Source organism: Vitis riparia, chromosome 5 (assembly GCF_004353265.1).
Source record: "Vitis riparia cultivar Riparia Gloire de Montpellier isolate 1030 chromosome 5, EGFV_Vit.rip_1.0, whole genome shotgun sequence".
Classification (NCBI taxonomy): domain Eukaryota; kingdom Viridiplantae; phylum Streptophyta; class Magnoliopsida; order Vitales; family Vitaceae; genus Vitis; species Vitis riparia.
In genome coordinates, this window is record NC_048435.1 from 23,995,323 (window position 1) to 24,008,824 (window position 13,502).

Genomic DNA, 13,502 nt, shown 5'->3' on the forward strand with positions numbered 1-13,502 from the left:
GAAGGAAGCACCAGCAATGACAGCTTATAGTGTCAGAGGTGTGAACCATACAATGCTAAAGATTTCAGATTGCCCTTCTTTCTAATCCATTGCCACCTCATTTTCTTATTTTATAAATTAAAACATCATTAAATACATCCAACCTTGAAGCAACAGCCACTGAATTCAGACCGCCGAAGGGTATATTTGACAATTTGGTAATAGTTCTCAATTTTTTATTATTAATTAAAATCATTATAAAAGTAAGTAAAAAGTAAAAACACTTCAACTTTGTTCCAAAAAAACATATTTTCAGAACAAAATTTTCAAACAAACACAATTTTCAGGTGGAGATTCAGAAATAAGAAGAGAAGCAGAGCTCTCTGAGAGCTGGTCACAATATGATTGGTCTCTAGAAGGTGCTGAGTCGTGGAGAGGAAGAGGAAGATGTTGCAAATTACAATTACAGATAAACTTATTCGTTTTGTCTATTTATACAAAAAAGGATTTTTCACCAACTCCTTGAGGAGACAGAAGAAAGGCAAACGGTTGTTTCGACTTTAGGCTTGACTTAGAATTTACCCCGAGATCCTTTCTTATTTAGTTCATAATAACAGTGCAACATAAAAAGCTCCCAAAACTCTTAGAGGTCTATGGAGATCCCCTCTTTCTCTTTCTCGTCTTTTTTTTTCATTCTCTGTGGAACTGAACGTGCCCTCTTATTTCCTGCAGGTGCCAGTATCACCATCATTATGTGCCAAAAGAAAAGAAACAGGCCATAGTAGAATGGTATGTAAGCTCGGAATTTAGACAATTGACAACCCAAAAAAGAGAGGTAAGACACTTCTTCCCATGTAAATATTGTCTGTTTTGGATCTTCATGGTTTTAAAAGGTGTTTTACACAGCTAAAAGGCGACCATTACATATATAGTGTCAAGAACTACTTCCCCTTTTTGACATGGGATATCACATTTTTCTAATGATCCACTCCCTCCCATTTAGATATTACCTCATGTAGACAATTATGACTCAAGAGGAGCCCACAATAAATAGTGCTAGGAACTTTTTCCCTACTAGATATGAGATATTATTGTGTCTGCATGAGAGGGTGAATGTGATATCCCGCATCGAATAGAGGAAGAAGTTTCTTACACTTTATATGTAATGGGTTCTTTTTAACTGTGGTGACCCATTTTAAAACTACGAGGGTCCATCGGACCAAAAACGGACAATATAAGGGAATGGATCATTACAAAGTCAATCCAAATGGGTGGTTCATTTGGCATGCTTAGCTCTATAAATGCAATGTGATGGAAGAGAGATGAGTTTTAGGACAGTTTGGCTCCATCTCTTTGAGAAATGAGGGGCAAGATATTAATAAAATCTCTATCAAGAAAAAAATATTCTATTACACTTTAGAAACAGCTGGTTTCGAGCTTCAATAAAAGAGGTTTGCAGAGTGTACGGTTAGTTTAGTGATGCATCAAATTCTCGACAGAAAAAGTTTCCAACCAATTCAAGTTGTTGATGATAAATTTATGGAAGTCACCCCACTTGAACCTAGAATCTTTGATATGGATTCTTCTATCAAAAACATAATAGGAGATATTTGGTAATGGATACGTACCAAGGAAGCTTGAAAGTGTCTTTCCACCATGCTTGTCTAGAGCAATGTCCAACAATTTTATCCAACCGTACTATGACCTCAGAAAAGATTGGCCGAACAACAGGTTCCGGATTCCAACATTCCTCGATCAACCTGCATTTGGATAAATGTAATATAAAAGAACATGAGAATTCCTTCGTTCTTTTTTTTAACTTCAATAGGAAGATGGGAAAAATCTGGTGGCTGATAACTTCATTTGAGATTGTTCACCTTGTTGCAGAAATCTCAACTATTAAGTAGTGAAAACTTATAAATCTTAAACTTGACTGGAAGGAAATCAGTTACAAAGGGAGCAAAAATACAAGTATTGAACAATAGCAATAACGAAAAGGCAATGATAAAGGGCATCACTGTGCTCTGAAGGAATTGGCTTTCATCATCCCTCCTAAACCTGACACTAGGACCTGGATTTTCACAAAAGACCCTTTTAAGTAAAAAAAAACTAATTATTGCAACAATACCTGACACCAAATTAAGCAACAAAATATCAATATTGGTCCACATATTGCTATGAAATACAGGGAATATGATAGAAATAACTGGCAAAACAAGGAAATTTTGTGCACAAATTTTAGTAAATATATATCTTATGTGTGTGTAATGACACAAAGAATGGAGGTATCAATGGGGACATCAACATACTGACAAATATGCCTGACCATCCTCCAACTAAAGCAAATATCTCAGCTTCTATTAGAGGATTCAGTTATTGAGTTAACAAAGTTCCACTGAACTAGCAATAGAAACTTGTGAAGGAGAACAAAACAATTGGCTTTAAAAGAAGTGCATCTCACATGAGAGAGTTGAACAGCTTAAAATATAGCAAATTTGGCGACTTATCTTGGGGGAAAAAAAAAAACTTACTCTTTTAAATCTGGAGGATAACTTCTTGATTTGCTCTTGAAAGGTGGTCTCTTTCCTTCTAAACAGATCATTTTGATGGCTTCTTCTGGAGGTTTTGGGTGAAAGGGCTGTACTCCTTCAATCATCTGAATCCATAGGAAACAAATACCAAAAAAGAAACAAATGATTAAACTAAGTTCTAATAAAAAGCTGTTATGTAAATGTTGGCTTGATGTATTCATACAAAAGAATAAATTAGTGATGAACTGCCTACAGACACCATGTAAGGGTGACAGGAAAACAAGACTAAATTCCATTGGTTTATAAGCAAGTAAGCCAATTCTTTCTTCTTGTAGAGAATTTTAATTCAATTCCTACTGGGAAAATTGGTCAAATGCATGTTACTTAAGAGTGTCAACATGTGTATGCCTAGAAGAAAAATAGTATGTATATGGCACCTATGATAGGTAAAAAAATCATCTTAACAAAATTGCTTTCAAACATTTGAATATGAGAAAGTATTATCAGGGAAATAAATTTAAAAGGAAGGTACCTCATAAAGTATGAGACCGAAAGAGAATGAATCCACACTTCTGTCAAATAGTTCATCTCTATAAACCTCAGGCGCCATATATACATCTACAATTAATAAGGTAAAATTATCGATCAAACAATAACTAACAGCAACATAATAATAGGAAATCTAGGCTTCTGTTGCCAGATGTAAAGTGGATAGTTGCACTGTCAATTTTTTATGATGCACTTCATATATGTCAAATTACTAAGTGATATGGAATGTTTTAAGCTTCAATACTGGGTCTTTCAGTACTTATGCACTTGTAAATGATATTCATAAAGGAACATATAATGAATGCACAAGTGATATGGAATGATAATCTTAAAAGATCAAAATAAATGGTTTTATATTTTTTTCATACTCGCAAAAATATGTTTTCTCCACAATCATCAACTTTAGAGGAATAACTTTACATACACTCTAGGTCTACATTGAGGTTACTATATTGATGGTTCCCCAATCCTAATTGAGGGCCCCTAGCAATGACCACATCGATTCCTACTCAAGAACAGAAGTGAAACTAAGAGAAGGAAGTCATTTTGAGAAAGAGCGTCTCCAGACATTTGTTTTGTATTTTTGGAAAACAAACAGAATGCATTTATAAGTGGGACTTAGGCAAAATAAGGGGCACAACTCAAGTACACACAATGTATCAGACACCAAAACTAGGTTAAACAATCCCCATGTTATCTAGAAAATCCAAAAAAGACAGCATGTGAGAGCCCAAATCCCTGCCTGACCAAAAAAATTAAGACTTAAGAAACAAATCTCTCAGCTCCATGCAAGACCACTGCACACCTTCAAAAATCCTTCTATTACACTCTTTCCAAGTGATCCAAAAAGTATATAACAGACAAAGTTAACAAAGGAGCTGACTTTTGGATTTTGTAAATCATATGTGAATCACTATCAAGAGAGAAGTAGATTGAGCTAGATTTCACATTGGAGTGTTGAATCGAAAAAAGTCTATCCACTGTTATTTATGGAAAATTGATTGCATAAGAGGGGATAAGTTTGTTGCACCATGTAATATGACAACTTACTTGAAGCATCAATGTGACTCCCTGATTGCGCTAATTTTACTTTGTCAGGTGACAGCTTTGACAACCTTAATAAACCAAATCCGGCAACCTTCAACTGACCTCCACTATCCAGCAAAATATTTCTGGCACCTTGCGAAAATTTCAAATATTAAAGAACAGTACATCATCCAATATTTAATTTACAGTTGCACGAGACATGAAATTAACTTTTGCATTTGGTTGTCTTACTTTGGCTTTAAATCACAGTGGATAACTGGGTCTGGTTTGCATTCATGTAGATAATTCATGCCCCTGATACCAAGAAATTGATCTAGACATCACAATATGTACAAGTTGGTGATTCAGAGAGTAATTCACTAGCACTACAAGCATTTCACAATATTATTCTGCATATAGACATGCCTGGCAATATCAAGAGCATATCTTAGAGCTTTAGATAGAGATAGACGCCCTTTCTTTTGAAGATAGCTTCCCAGGTCACCCTAAAAATAACCATCAACATCAGCCCATAAGATAGGATAGGGATATAAATAAATTCTATCAACTAAATACACTCTATTTTGAAAGCTTTTTAAGATCAATTCCTCGTGTAAATAAAAGAACTTCACCAAGGAAAAACATATCCTAACGAAACAACAGTTTTCTGAACTCATAAAAATTGAAAACTTTGGCAGCATGATTACTATCTCCAGCATACCTAAACAATCAAAAGGGTGCTATTGAGGAGAGCAAAGATAACACTAGTATCTCAATGTGTCTCATACACATCCACTTAAGGTAGCAAAAATTCCTAGTGAATAGAAGGTTCAGCAAAAGTTCTTTGTAACCGGCTACTAGAGGATGAAGGTTCATGCTTTCCTTATTTCGTTCTGGAATCTTTGATTTTAATAGTCCTATTACATTTTATCAATGATACTTACTGACAGAAGGGCATGGACCCTTGGGAATCCCCTTGCTAAGTGAAAGTGCAATGGATGTTACAGGTGTTTTAAGAGGTCTGGTCTGGTCTGAAAGGTTTAGGTAGAAGTTTCAAGAGATGATAAAGGTGTTCACTTTCACTGCTATCCATGCTTTACCAAAATGAAAAGGTTGCATGTGTTGCTTAAGTTGATTATAGAGAATAATGCTTCTGCCTTCCCTTCAGACATGTCTGTTCTTCTGTACGAAACCAAGCCACCCAGCCTGCTTGTCTGTAGCTTTAGCTTCTTCTTCTTCTCCTTCTCTCTCTCTCTCTCTCTCTCTCCCTCTCTCTCTCTTTATATTTTTTTCTTCTTTTGGTAGGTCTTTAACCTTGCCCATGAGTGAGTACTCAGACTAATATGGAAGGAACAGAATTATGGAGGAAATGCTTGATCAGAGGTTTGCGTGTCATTCTGTCCATTCAGGTGAGCCAGCAAAGTGCTTCCACGGAAAAGAAGCCTGTAAGAAATGGGAGTGATTCCCTTTACAGAGCAAAATTTCCTCTAGGATTACAGCTGTGACTCATGGCACAGTCTGTATGTGGGTGTCCACATTACTCATACATACAGGATGTAGGTAGACAGGTATGTGTGTGTGTGTAGAGAGAGAAAGAAGATATGTGTGTGTTGTGGAGAGAGAGAGAGAGAGATGCTTACTTTCGGATGATACTCTGAAACAATCATCATGGGTATATTTTGGGTAACAGCTCCAACAAACTGAACCACATTTGGATGCCGGACCTTTTCTAATAAGGTTAGCTCATATTTGAAAGCATTTCTGTTTGAGAAAGCATACAAAAATAAAATATAATGTGAGGGCTACATAATAACAAAAGTTGATAAGCCAATAAATTCTATCATGCTTTTAAATACAAATCCTAGTAAGTAATGACTGTGGAGCAACTCAAACAGCAACAAAATTATCTTGGTTGAGCAATGTGAACACTAAACTAGAAGTACTGAAAACAAATGTGTGTGTGGGCATGGATGCTTCACTGAATAACATTATGTCTCAGAGTACTTATACTTCCATTCACTGGTTTATTTTATAAAAAAGCTTCACCACTTAGTAAACAGTTACAAAATCACTTATGCAAGAACAGTTCAGGATAGGATGGTCATGTCCAGTTACTTGGAGCTTCTAACAAGAAGATCATGAGACTGACTAATCCAGCTTTCCACAAGTTGTTACCATTTCTTACTTAAAATATAGCAACAATACAGAATTATAGCTTAATTTTTAAATCTTAGGAATTATAGCATGATGAGTTCAAGAACAATCAACACGAATTTCTAGAAAAAAAAAAAATGACAACTTACATGCTTTCGGGGTCTGAATAGCTGTCCTTATCAAGTATCTTTACAGAAACCTTTGTACCATTCCATTTAGCTACTTGGTATGATCCCTGTCAAGAAGGATTCAAGAATATCTATTATCTAAATATCCAGAAGTTAGGATGTATTCAAGAAGACATAATTGAAAAATCTTAATTATGATAGAAAGCTGAGGAAAAGGAAGAATGATATCACACAGCTCTACCATGAAAAGCTATCATGAAAGCTAGCAACCACACCCAGTGATTCATCAAGATGTTGAGGCTGTTGTGATTCTAATAAAAAGAAGATGATCACAGACCTCACCAAAAAACAACAAACTCACGCAACCAGGTGAAAAAAGAAAAGAGAATATAACTGTAGAAGCAACCATCAACACAAACAAATAGACTTTTAAGAATCAAAGGCTATTGAAAAGAAACCACCCACATGCAATAAGAGATCTTTTACGGCCAAGTTAGATATACTCCCTTCATCAATTCAAAAGGTTCATGCATTTTGTAACTACTACAATGTTCTTAACTTGAACACAGAATAACACCTCCAGGAACAGAAGTTTGCTATATATTCCTGGAAATGATGGAAAGTTTTTACAATGTAAAAAACATTCTAGGTTTCTCCTTGATACTTTCTGTATTACCCAATAGCACAAACCAAGAATTGGCACTTACAAAATAGACAACAGAAATATCAGTCATACATCCAAAACATGACTACGTAAGATTAACAAAAGCGTCTTCAAGAATCCAATGCCAATAAATAATCAGCATGAACAACAGAATAGAAACCCTAGAGATGATTTACAAATAGTCAAAAGTCAAAATCTAGATCTAATAGGAAGTGATTCAACATGGCAAATGCAAGAAGATGAAATAATGAGACATACGCATGATTCCTCATAGCTACTGCATCATGAATGGCCATATTCTTCCTAGAAGAAAACTCAGTGTAGAAGATGCAAACTTTGCCAGGAAATTCAGCTCATTTTCCTCAGAATTCTTTTTGTAAGGAAATAGAGATCACAAAAGAAAGGTAACTCCGCTATCTTCCTCCAGGAAATTCATAATAACGAATTGAAAATGTATCTTTCTATGAGCCAGGGTTAACCATAGAAAACCAGGGTTGAATTGCTATGCCATTTCAACTGCTTTTGATGCAACATCTATAGCAACAAGATCTCTGTTTCTTTACCTCAAATGCAGAGGAAATTGTAACTTACAATCTCCAATCACATCCTTAATTACTGATAAAAAAAATCAGTTCAAAGTACTGGCTTTATGGTTAAGTTTTAACATATAAAAACAAACTCTTCATAGACTTGAGAGAGAGAGAGAGACAAAAGAGAATACACTTTGCAACAACTGTGGAGGTGTACAAAACCTATCATCCACAAAATACAGTACATTTTTAACTATTGGAAATTATAACACACGTGAGTTCCAAAAACAACACCAATCTACTGATAGTAAAGACAACAGGGATATACCTTTGTGATACCATCACTTTTGCGGACCTGAAGCTCTAATGGATTAAGCTCATACTCTGGAACTTCTCGAGGATTTGCAACAGCCATTGGCGTCTTCCTGATTTTCTGGAAACATGGAAAATGCATTTACATATATGATCAGAAAGGCATTAACTTTGAACAAAAAACCAGAGAAAAGTACATCCCTTACCGGAGTTTTGGCTCCTCGAGCCTTCAAAATATTATAAATTTCTACATTTCCATAGTATTTAGCATCAGCAGCTGCCTGTTCAAATAACAAACACTTTATTGAATGATTCACAGTAGAATATAGGTAGCACATGTAGCACAAAAAATTGTTAATTGCTGCAGCTTTCGGTATCTTGGCAACACAAAGTACCACTATAATTTTAAACCTGGGAAAACAAAGCTGGAACAATGAGAAAGAGGAGATATGCTATAACAACAGTAGGTTTCAATGTTTCATATTTCCAATAAAAAATGGAAGGCAACTTTTGTGCATCACAATCCTTATAAGCAGGAACAAGAACAACACTTAATGACAGACATATGACTACTTTATGCTTATTGGTTAGGTATCCCCTCTGTTTCAGTCATCCTCATCCTCAAACCCATTGGGCGTTTCCCGCAATACCTCACTTCTCAATTCAATCTCATGAAATATACTGTTCCATCACATGTCTGCATTTACAATCCCAATCATAATTTGACGGGGATTGAGAAGTACAAGAAGATTTATTTTGATGGCAGACTTCAAGGATGAGGAAAAAAGAGAATTAATTGAGTCCCAACATTCCCTAAAGTGTTTTCCAAAGTATTAGCACTAATTAAAATCAATTATTTTTATAGGCTCCACCCTGTTAAAAGTTCTCAAAATTCTCCAAATTCAGCTTTCATTTATTATACTTTTGCATTGAGGATTACAAGCACAAGAGATGAGAAACTGAAAAGGAAAAGAGCAATGCTACTCATCACCAATGGGTTTCATGAATCCAATGATCATGGCACGAGGGCCTTTAATTTTGTGAATATTGGGAAATTCATTCATGATGAGTAGCACTTTGCGACCATGCATCTAGTGTTTGCCTCGGAACCAAAAACTTTTGCATGTTTGCCCACTGTGGTATAATTCAACTGTACTCCTATTCTTTATTTCCTTTCCTTTTCTGGTTGGTAGTTTTCTTTGTTTGCAGACTGGGTTTCACCCATTGCGCAACACAACTGGAAAATCCAACTGATCCCTTAGGTTCAATTCAGTCTAAATTATTAATTGATTCAATTTTTCAAAAACTTATTTCTCCATGAGATCGTCAAAGAAACCCAAAAACACACAACGCATAAATTATAAGGTATATTATCTGGTTTGTCCGAAAAAGGCAATTCCAACAACTCACTTGAAAAAGCATTATGCTCCTACCAGAAGCAGCGAAAAAGAAAAAAGACAGAGAATAAAGAAATGTACCGTACTCCCCCAACGGTCACGAGCATCGATGTTGGCCTTCCGACTGAGCAGGAGCTTAACTACCTCAATCTGACCTTCACAGGCCGCGATATGCAGAGCAGTGCGGCCATCCAAATCGATGCTGTTCACATCAGTGCCTTCGTTCAACAAATCCTCCACTCCCTTCACATCCCCTCTACACGCCATAAACAGCATCTGCATGGTGGAATCCAGATTCTCCGGCACCGATAGCTCCTCGTTCACCGGGCTCCGCCGAATCGGATCCAACGACGATTGCCTCCCTAAGCTGAACCTCAGATTGGTCCTCCGCGGATCCAGCGACGACTGCCGCGAGAACTGCCGGCTCAGGGTCCTCCGCAACGATCCAGTGGAGAACTGGCGCGAGATGCCTCGCTTCAGCTGAGCCGCAATCTCCATATCCACAATTCAACGGCTTGCCAACACTTGATCAGTTCATACCAAAAAAACACACAGACACAGCAGAGTGGATTGAGAGATGGAGAAGACGATGATGAGCTCGATCGAGAGCTTCGATGATGCGAGGCTCTCGATGCGGAGCTGTGGTTTGAGAGTTAGATCAACATTGATGAGATTGAAGAAGATGAAGATGGTCGTTGCGGAGAGAAAAGAGATCCGAAGAGGAAGGAGGAGTCGCCGAGTAGGACGATGGAGTTTTGTGAGGAAGAAGCAAATAAAGGAGCCTCCACACACTTGTCCGAGAGGTTAGTTAATATATCGGTATTTATAGCCACTCCCATACCTTACTGCTCCTCGCATGTATGTCATTTATGATATATCATCCCTGTCACCATCTTCCTCTCGTTCATTTATAAATTACAACTCCGCAACCCCTATGTTGGGTTGTCAGGGAATTTGGAAGAAATAAAAAATAAAAAATATTTAGAGTTAATATATATTTCATATTTAAATTAAATAATTTAAAACATTATAGTTTCTAATTAAGTAATTTCCTCCAAATATCACATTCTTCCGACTTTTTAAAAATATTTTCTAAATTTTATTGATCTTTTTTTTTTAAAACATATTTTATATTAGAAGCATTTTTTTTAAAATACTATTGAAACTTAAAATGTTTTTGACAACATTTTTAATCAAAGTGCTATTATTAAAATTATTTATTAAGTATTATTTCATAAAATATTGTAAGTGATTTTTAAAATTTTTAAAAATATTTTTTAAATTTTATTAAGTACATAATTTTTATTTTAAATCATATTTTACAATTAAAATTACCCGGTAAAAGAATTGTCCAAAATACTCTTAAATTTACACATCATTTTCAAACATTTTTTAAATAATATCTCTTAAACTCATATCCCTAAGACCATAACTCAAATTTGAAAAATTGTTTTTAAGTCTGATTTTCGGGTAAGTTTAAAAATGATTATAGAAAATAAAAAATTTTAAATATTAAAAAAATTATAAACACTTTCTAAAATTATTATCAAACACGTTCGAATTCATATGCATATCATGTAAAATATTCTCAATTATTATTATTATTATTTTTAATATATTTAAAAAAAAAATTTAAATAAAAAAACAGTTTTTGTTATAAATATTTTTTCTATATTTGAAATTAAGAAAAATCATTACATTAAGTGCTATTTTTTTATACCCTATTTTTAAAAATTTTAGTTTCTAATTTTGGAAAAATTGTTTCATTTTGAATGAAAAATTCTAATCATTTTATTGTAAAGTTACAACTGATGTCGGTCGGCATAGTGGGATCATATCTTTTTAAAGGAAAAAAAAAAGGGAAAGAAATCTTGAAAATGAAGAAACACGTTGACTACGAATAATTTGTTATAAATCAATAAAAGAACTGTAATAATTTAATGATTTTGAAATTCAACCACCCTGATGTGATTTTGATAATGATTTTATTATTATTATTAATCGAACGATTTTATGGAATTTTCATATTTAATTTATTATTTATATTTATGTGGATGGTTAAATTCCGCGGTCGCTTTCTTTTATTATCCCAACAACGACTTTGAGCTCTTCAACGTTAACCATACTCCATGGACCGCCGGCGGTTTCTAACGACACTGTCGCTACAGTGAACAATGCAAATTCGACACGTGGGAGTTTTTAGAGATATTTGAAGATTTAATTTACAATAAATGTTGTGCTCTTGAATTACCAAAACTGCCCCTGTCAGTAAAGGGTCATGCCTAGGTATGATGACTCGGCCTTTTTATAGTCAAACAAATCACCGAATCTTACTTTTCTGCTCAATTGAAATGAGTCCGACGAAAAAAATAATCACGTGTAATTGGTATCCGTAAAGTGCTTTTCACCTTTTTTTTTTTTTCAAATCTTCTTCTTATCCACTCAATTGAAATGAGTCGGCCAAAAAATAATCATGTGTAATTATTATCCGTAAAAGTGCTTTTTACCTTTTTTTTTTTTAATTTTTTTATTTTCATATCTCAATAAATAAAAATATAAAAAATATTTAATAAAATTTTAAACTTATTAAAAATTAATGTATTTAACCAAAATTTGAAAAAAGATAAATGAAATTAATCATTTTATAAAAAATAAAGTTAATTATATGAATTATTATTATAAAAAAGTGCTTTTAACTTTTATCTTTTTGTTTCTATTGATAATAATTTTATAAATAAATAACTCAAATATATTTAATATTAAATATGAGAAAAAAATGATTTTTTAAATAAATATCTATCAAATAATGGTTTGAACGATCATAATTGATTTTTCTAGTATTTAAAACATCATCATTCAATAAATTTTTTAAAAGTAAAAATATTACTAACCCTTAAAAGAATCATTTTTAGATGTACCTTAGTTCATCTCCAAACATTGTCTAATTTTTTATAAAAGTGTTTTCGATAGAAATAGTATTGGGTAGATTATCGGGGCAATAAAAATGTTTTATAACACTTAAAAAAACATTTTTTTAATCCAAAAATTAAAAAAAGCACTTATAACCTAAAATCATTCATATTAAAAAAAAAAATCATAATTACAACTCTCAAATAGTTCTAAAGCATGTTTGGGATAATATTTTGTTTTAATTTTGATTAAGAATGTATTTGATAGTCTTTTTATTTAAAATATATTTCATGAAAATATTTTTAAAAAATTGAAAAAAATCATTCATAAAGTGTTTTTTTTGTAAAATATTATAAATAATTTTTTTTTCAAAGTGTTTTTTACATTTTATTAAACACCTTTTAAAAAAAAAAACATATTTTAAGTTAAAAACACTTTTTTAAATTACTTCAAAACACATGCTAAAAATTAACATATAAGTCAAAGATTATAATTTAAAAAATATTATTGGTGCTATGGAATTTAAGAAATATTATAATTATATAAGTTGGATTAGGGTTTTGCAATAATCAATTAAGTTATGAACTTTTAAAAAATACTATTAGAGTACAAAAAAGTTCTTATCAAACTTATTATTTTAACTTACCATAAGCTAATTCTCGAGAATCCTTATCTCATTCTAGAAAAGTAACCATGTGAGTAGTTCCTATGACTGAGTCAAAGTAATATTAAAAAATAACAAAATATTTTTTAAATATAATTTAAATTCAATATATGAACCGCGGGTGATCCATACCTACTTTTTTTCAACCCAAAAGGACCGGCAGGGTTTAGGGGAGAAAGACAGAAAGAGATTGTGGTGGGCCTATTAACAATACAGTGGGCCCGACAACAATGGACTTGTAGGGCTCACGAACTAATGGCTTCAAATCCTCAATAACTGCCAACACGTGGAAACCATTCACTGTGGGCCAAGGTTGATGAGACACGTGTCATGAGCCCGCATTGAAAAGACAAAAAGGAGGACCAACACATTACTTTAGGTCCAAATCAAGGGTTACGGGGTTCCAATCTCAAATCTTCTTCTGACGTGTGTTTTGGTGTTTTTGATAAGTAGGTAATGATTAAAAATGAGAATCAATCAATGAGTTGCTTTTTGTAGTTGTCTCAGAGGAGGTCGGCCGAAAGGGTCGATTTTTTTTTTTTTTTTTTCTAGATTTTATTATATGATTATCTTGTCATCAATAGTTTGGTAGGGCTTGAAAAAGAAAGTGTATTATAGATAACACCCAGTGTCTGACAGTTATTTTAGAAAAAGTTTT

At 33.6% G+C, this 13,502-nt stretch overlaps 1 protein-coding gene across 1 annotated transcript; it reads right to left on the reverse strand.

Annotated features, from left to right (window-relative positions):
* Nucleotides 1-302: 302 nt before the first annotated feature.
* On the reverse strand, nucleotides 303-10,076 carry LOC117914708 (integrin-linked protein kinase 1-like). The gene is made up of 12 exons (XM_034830154.1): nucleotides 9,352-10,076; nucleotides 8,080-8,154; nucleotides 7,890-7,994; nucleotides 6,389-6,474; nucleotides 5,726-5,846; nucleotides 4,512-4,591; nucleotides 4,338-4,400; nucleotides 4,110-4,231; nucleotides 3,043-3,128; nucleotides 2,511-2,635; nucleotides 1,608-1,739; nucleotides 303-705 (listed from the first exon to the last, which is right to left on the reverse strand). The coding sequence occupies exons 1-12, from the start codon at nucleotides 9,766-9,768 to the stop codon at nucleotides 699-701; spliced, it is 1,419 nt and encodes a 472-aa protein (XP_034686045.1). The 5' UTR covers nucleotides 9,769-10,076; the 3' UTR covers nucleotides 303-698.
* Between the last annotated feature and the right edge of the window lie 3,426 nt (nucleotides 10,077-13,502).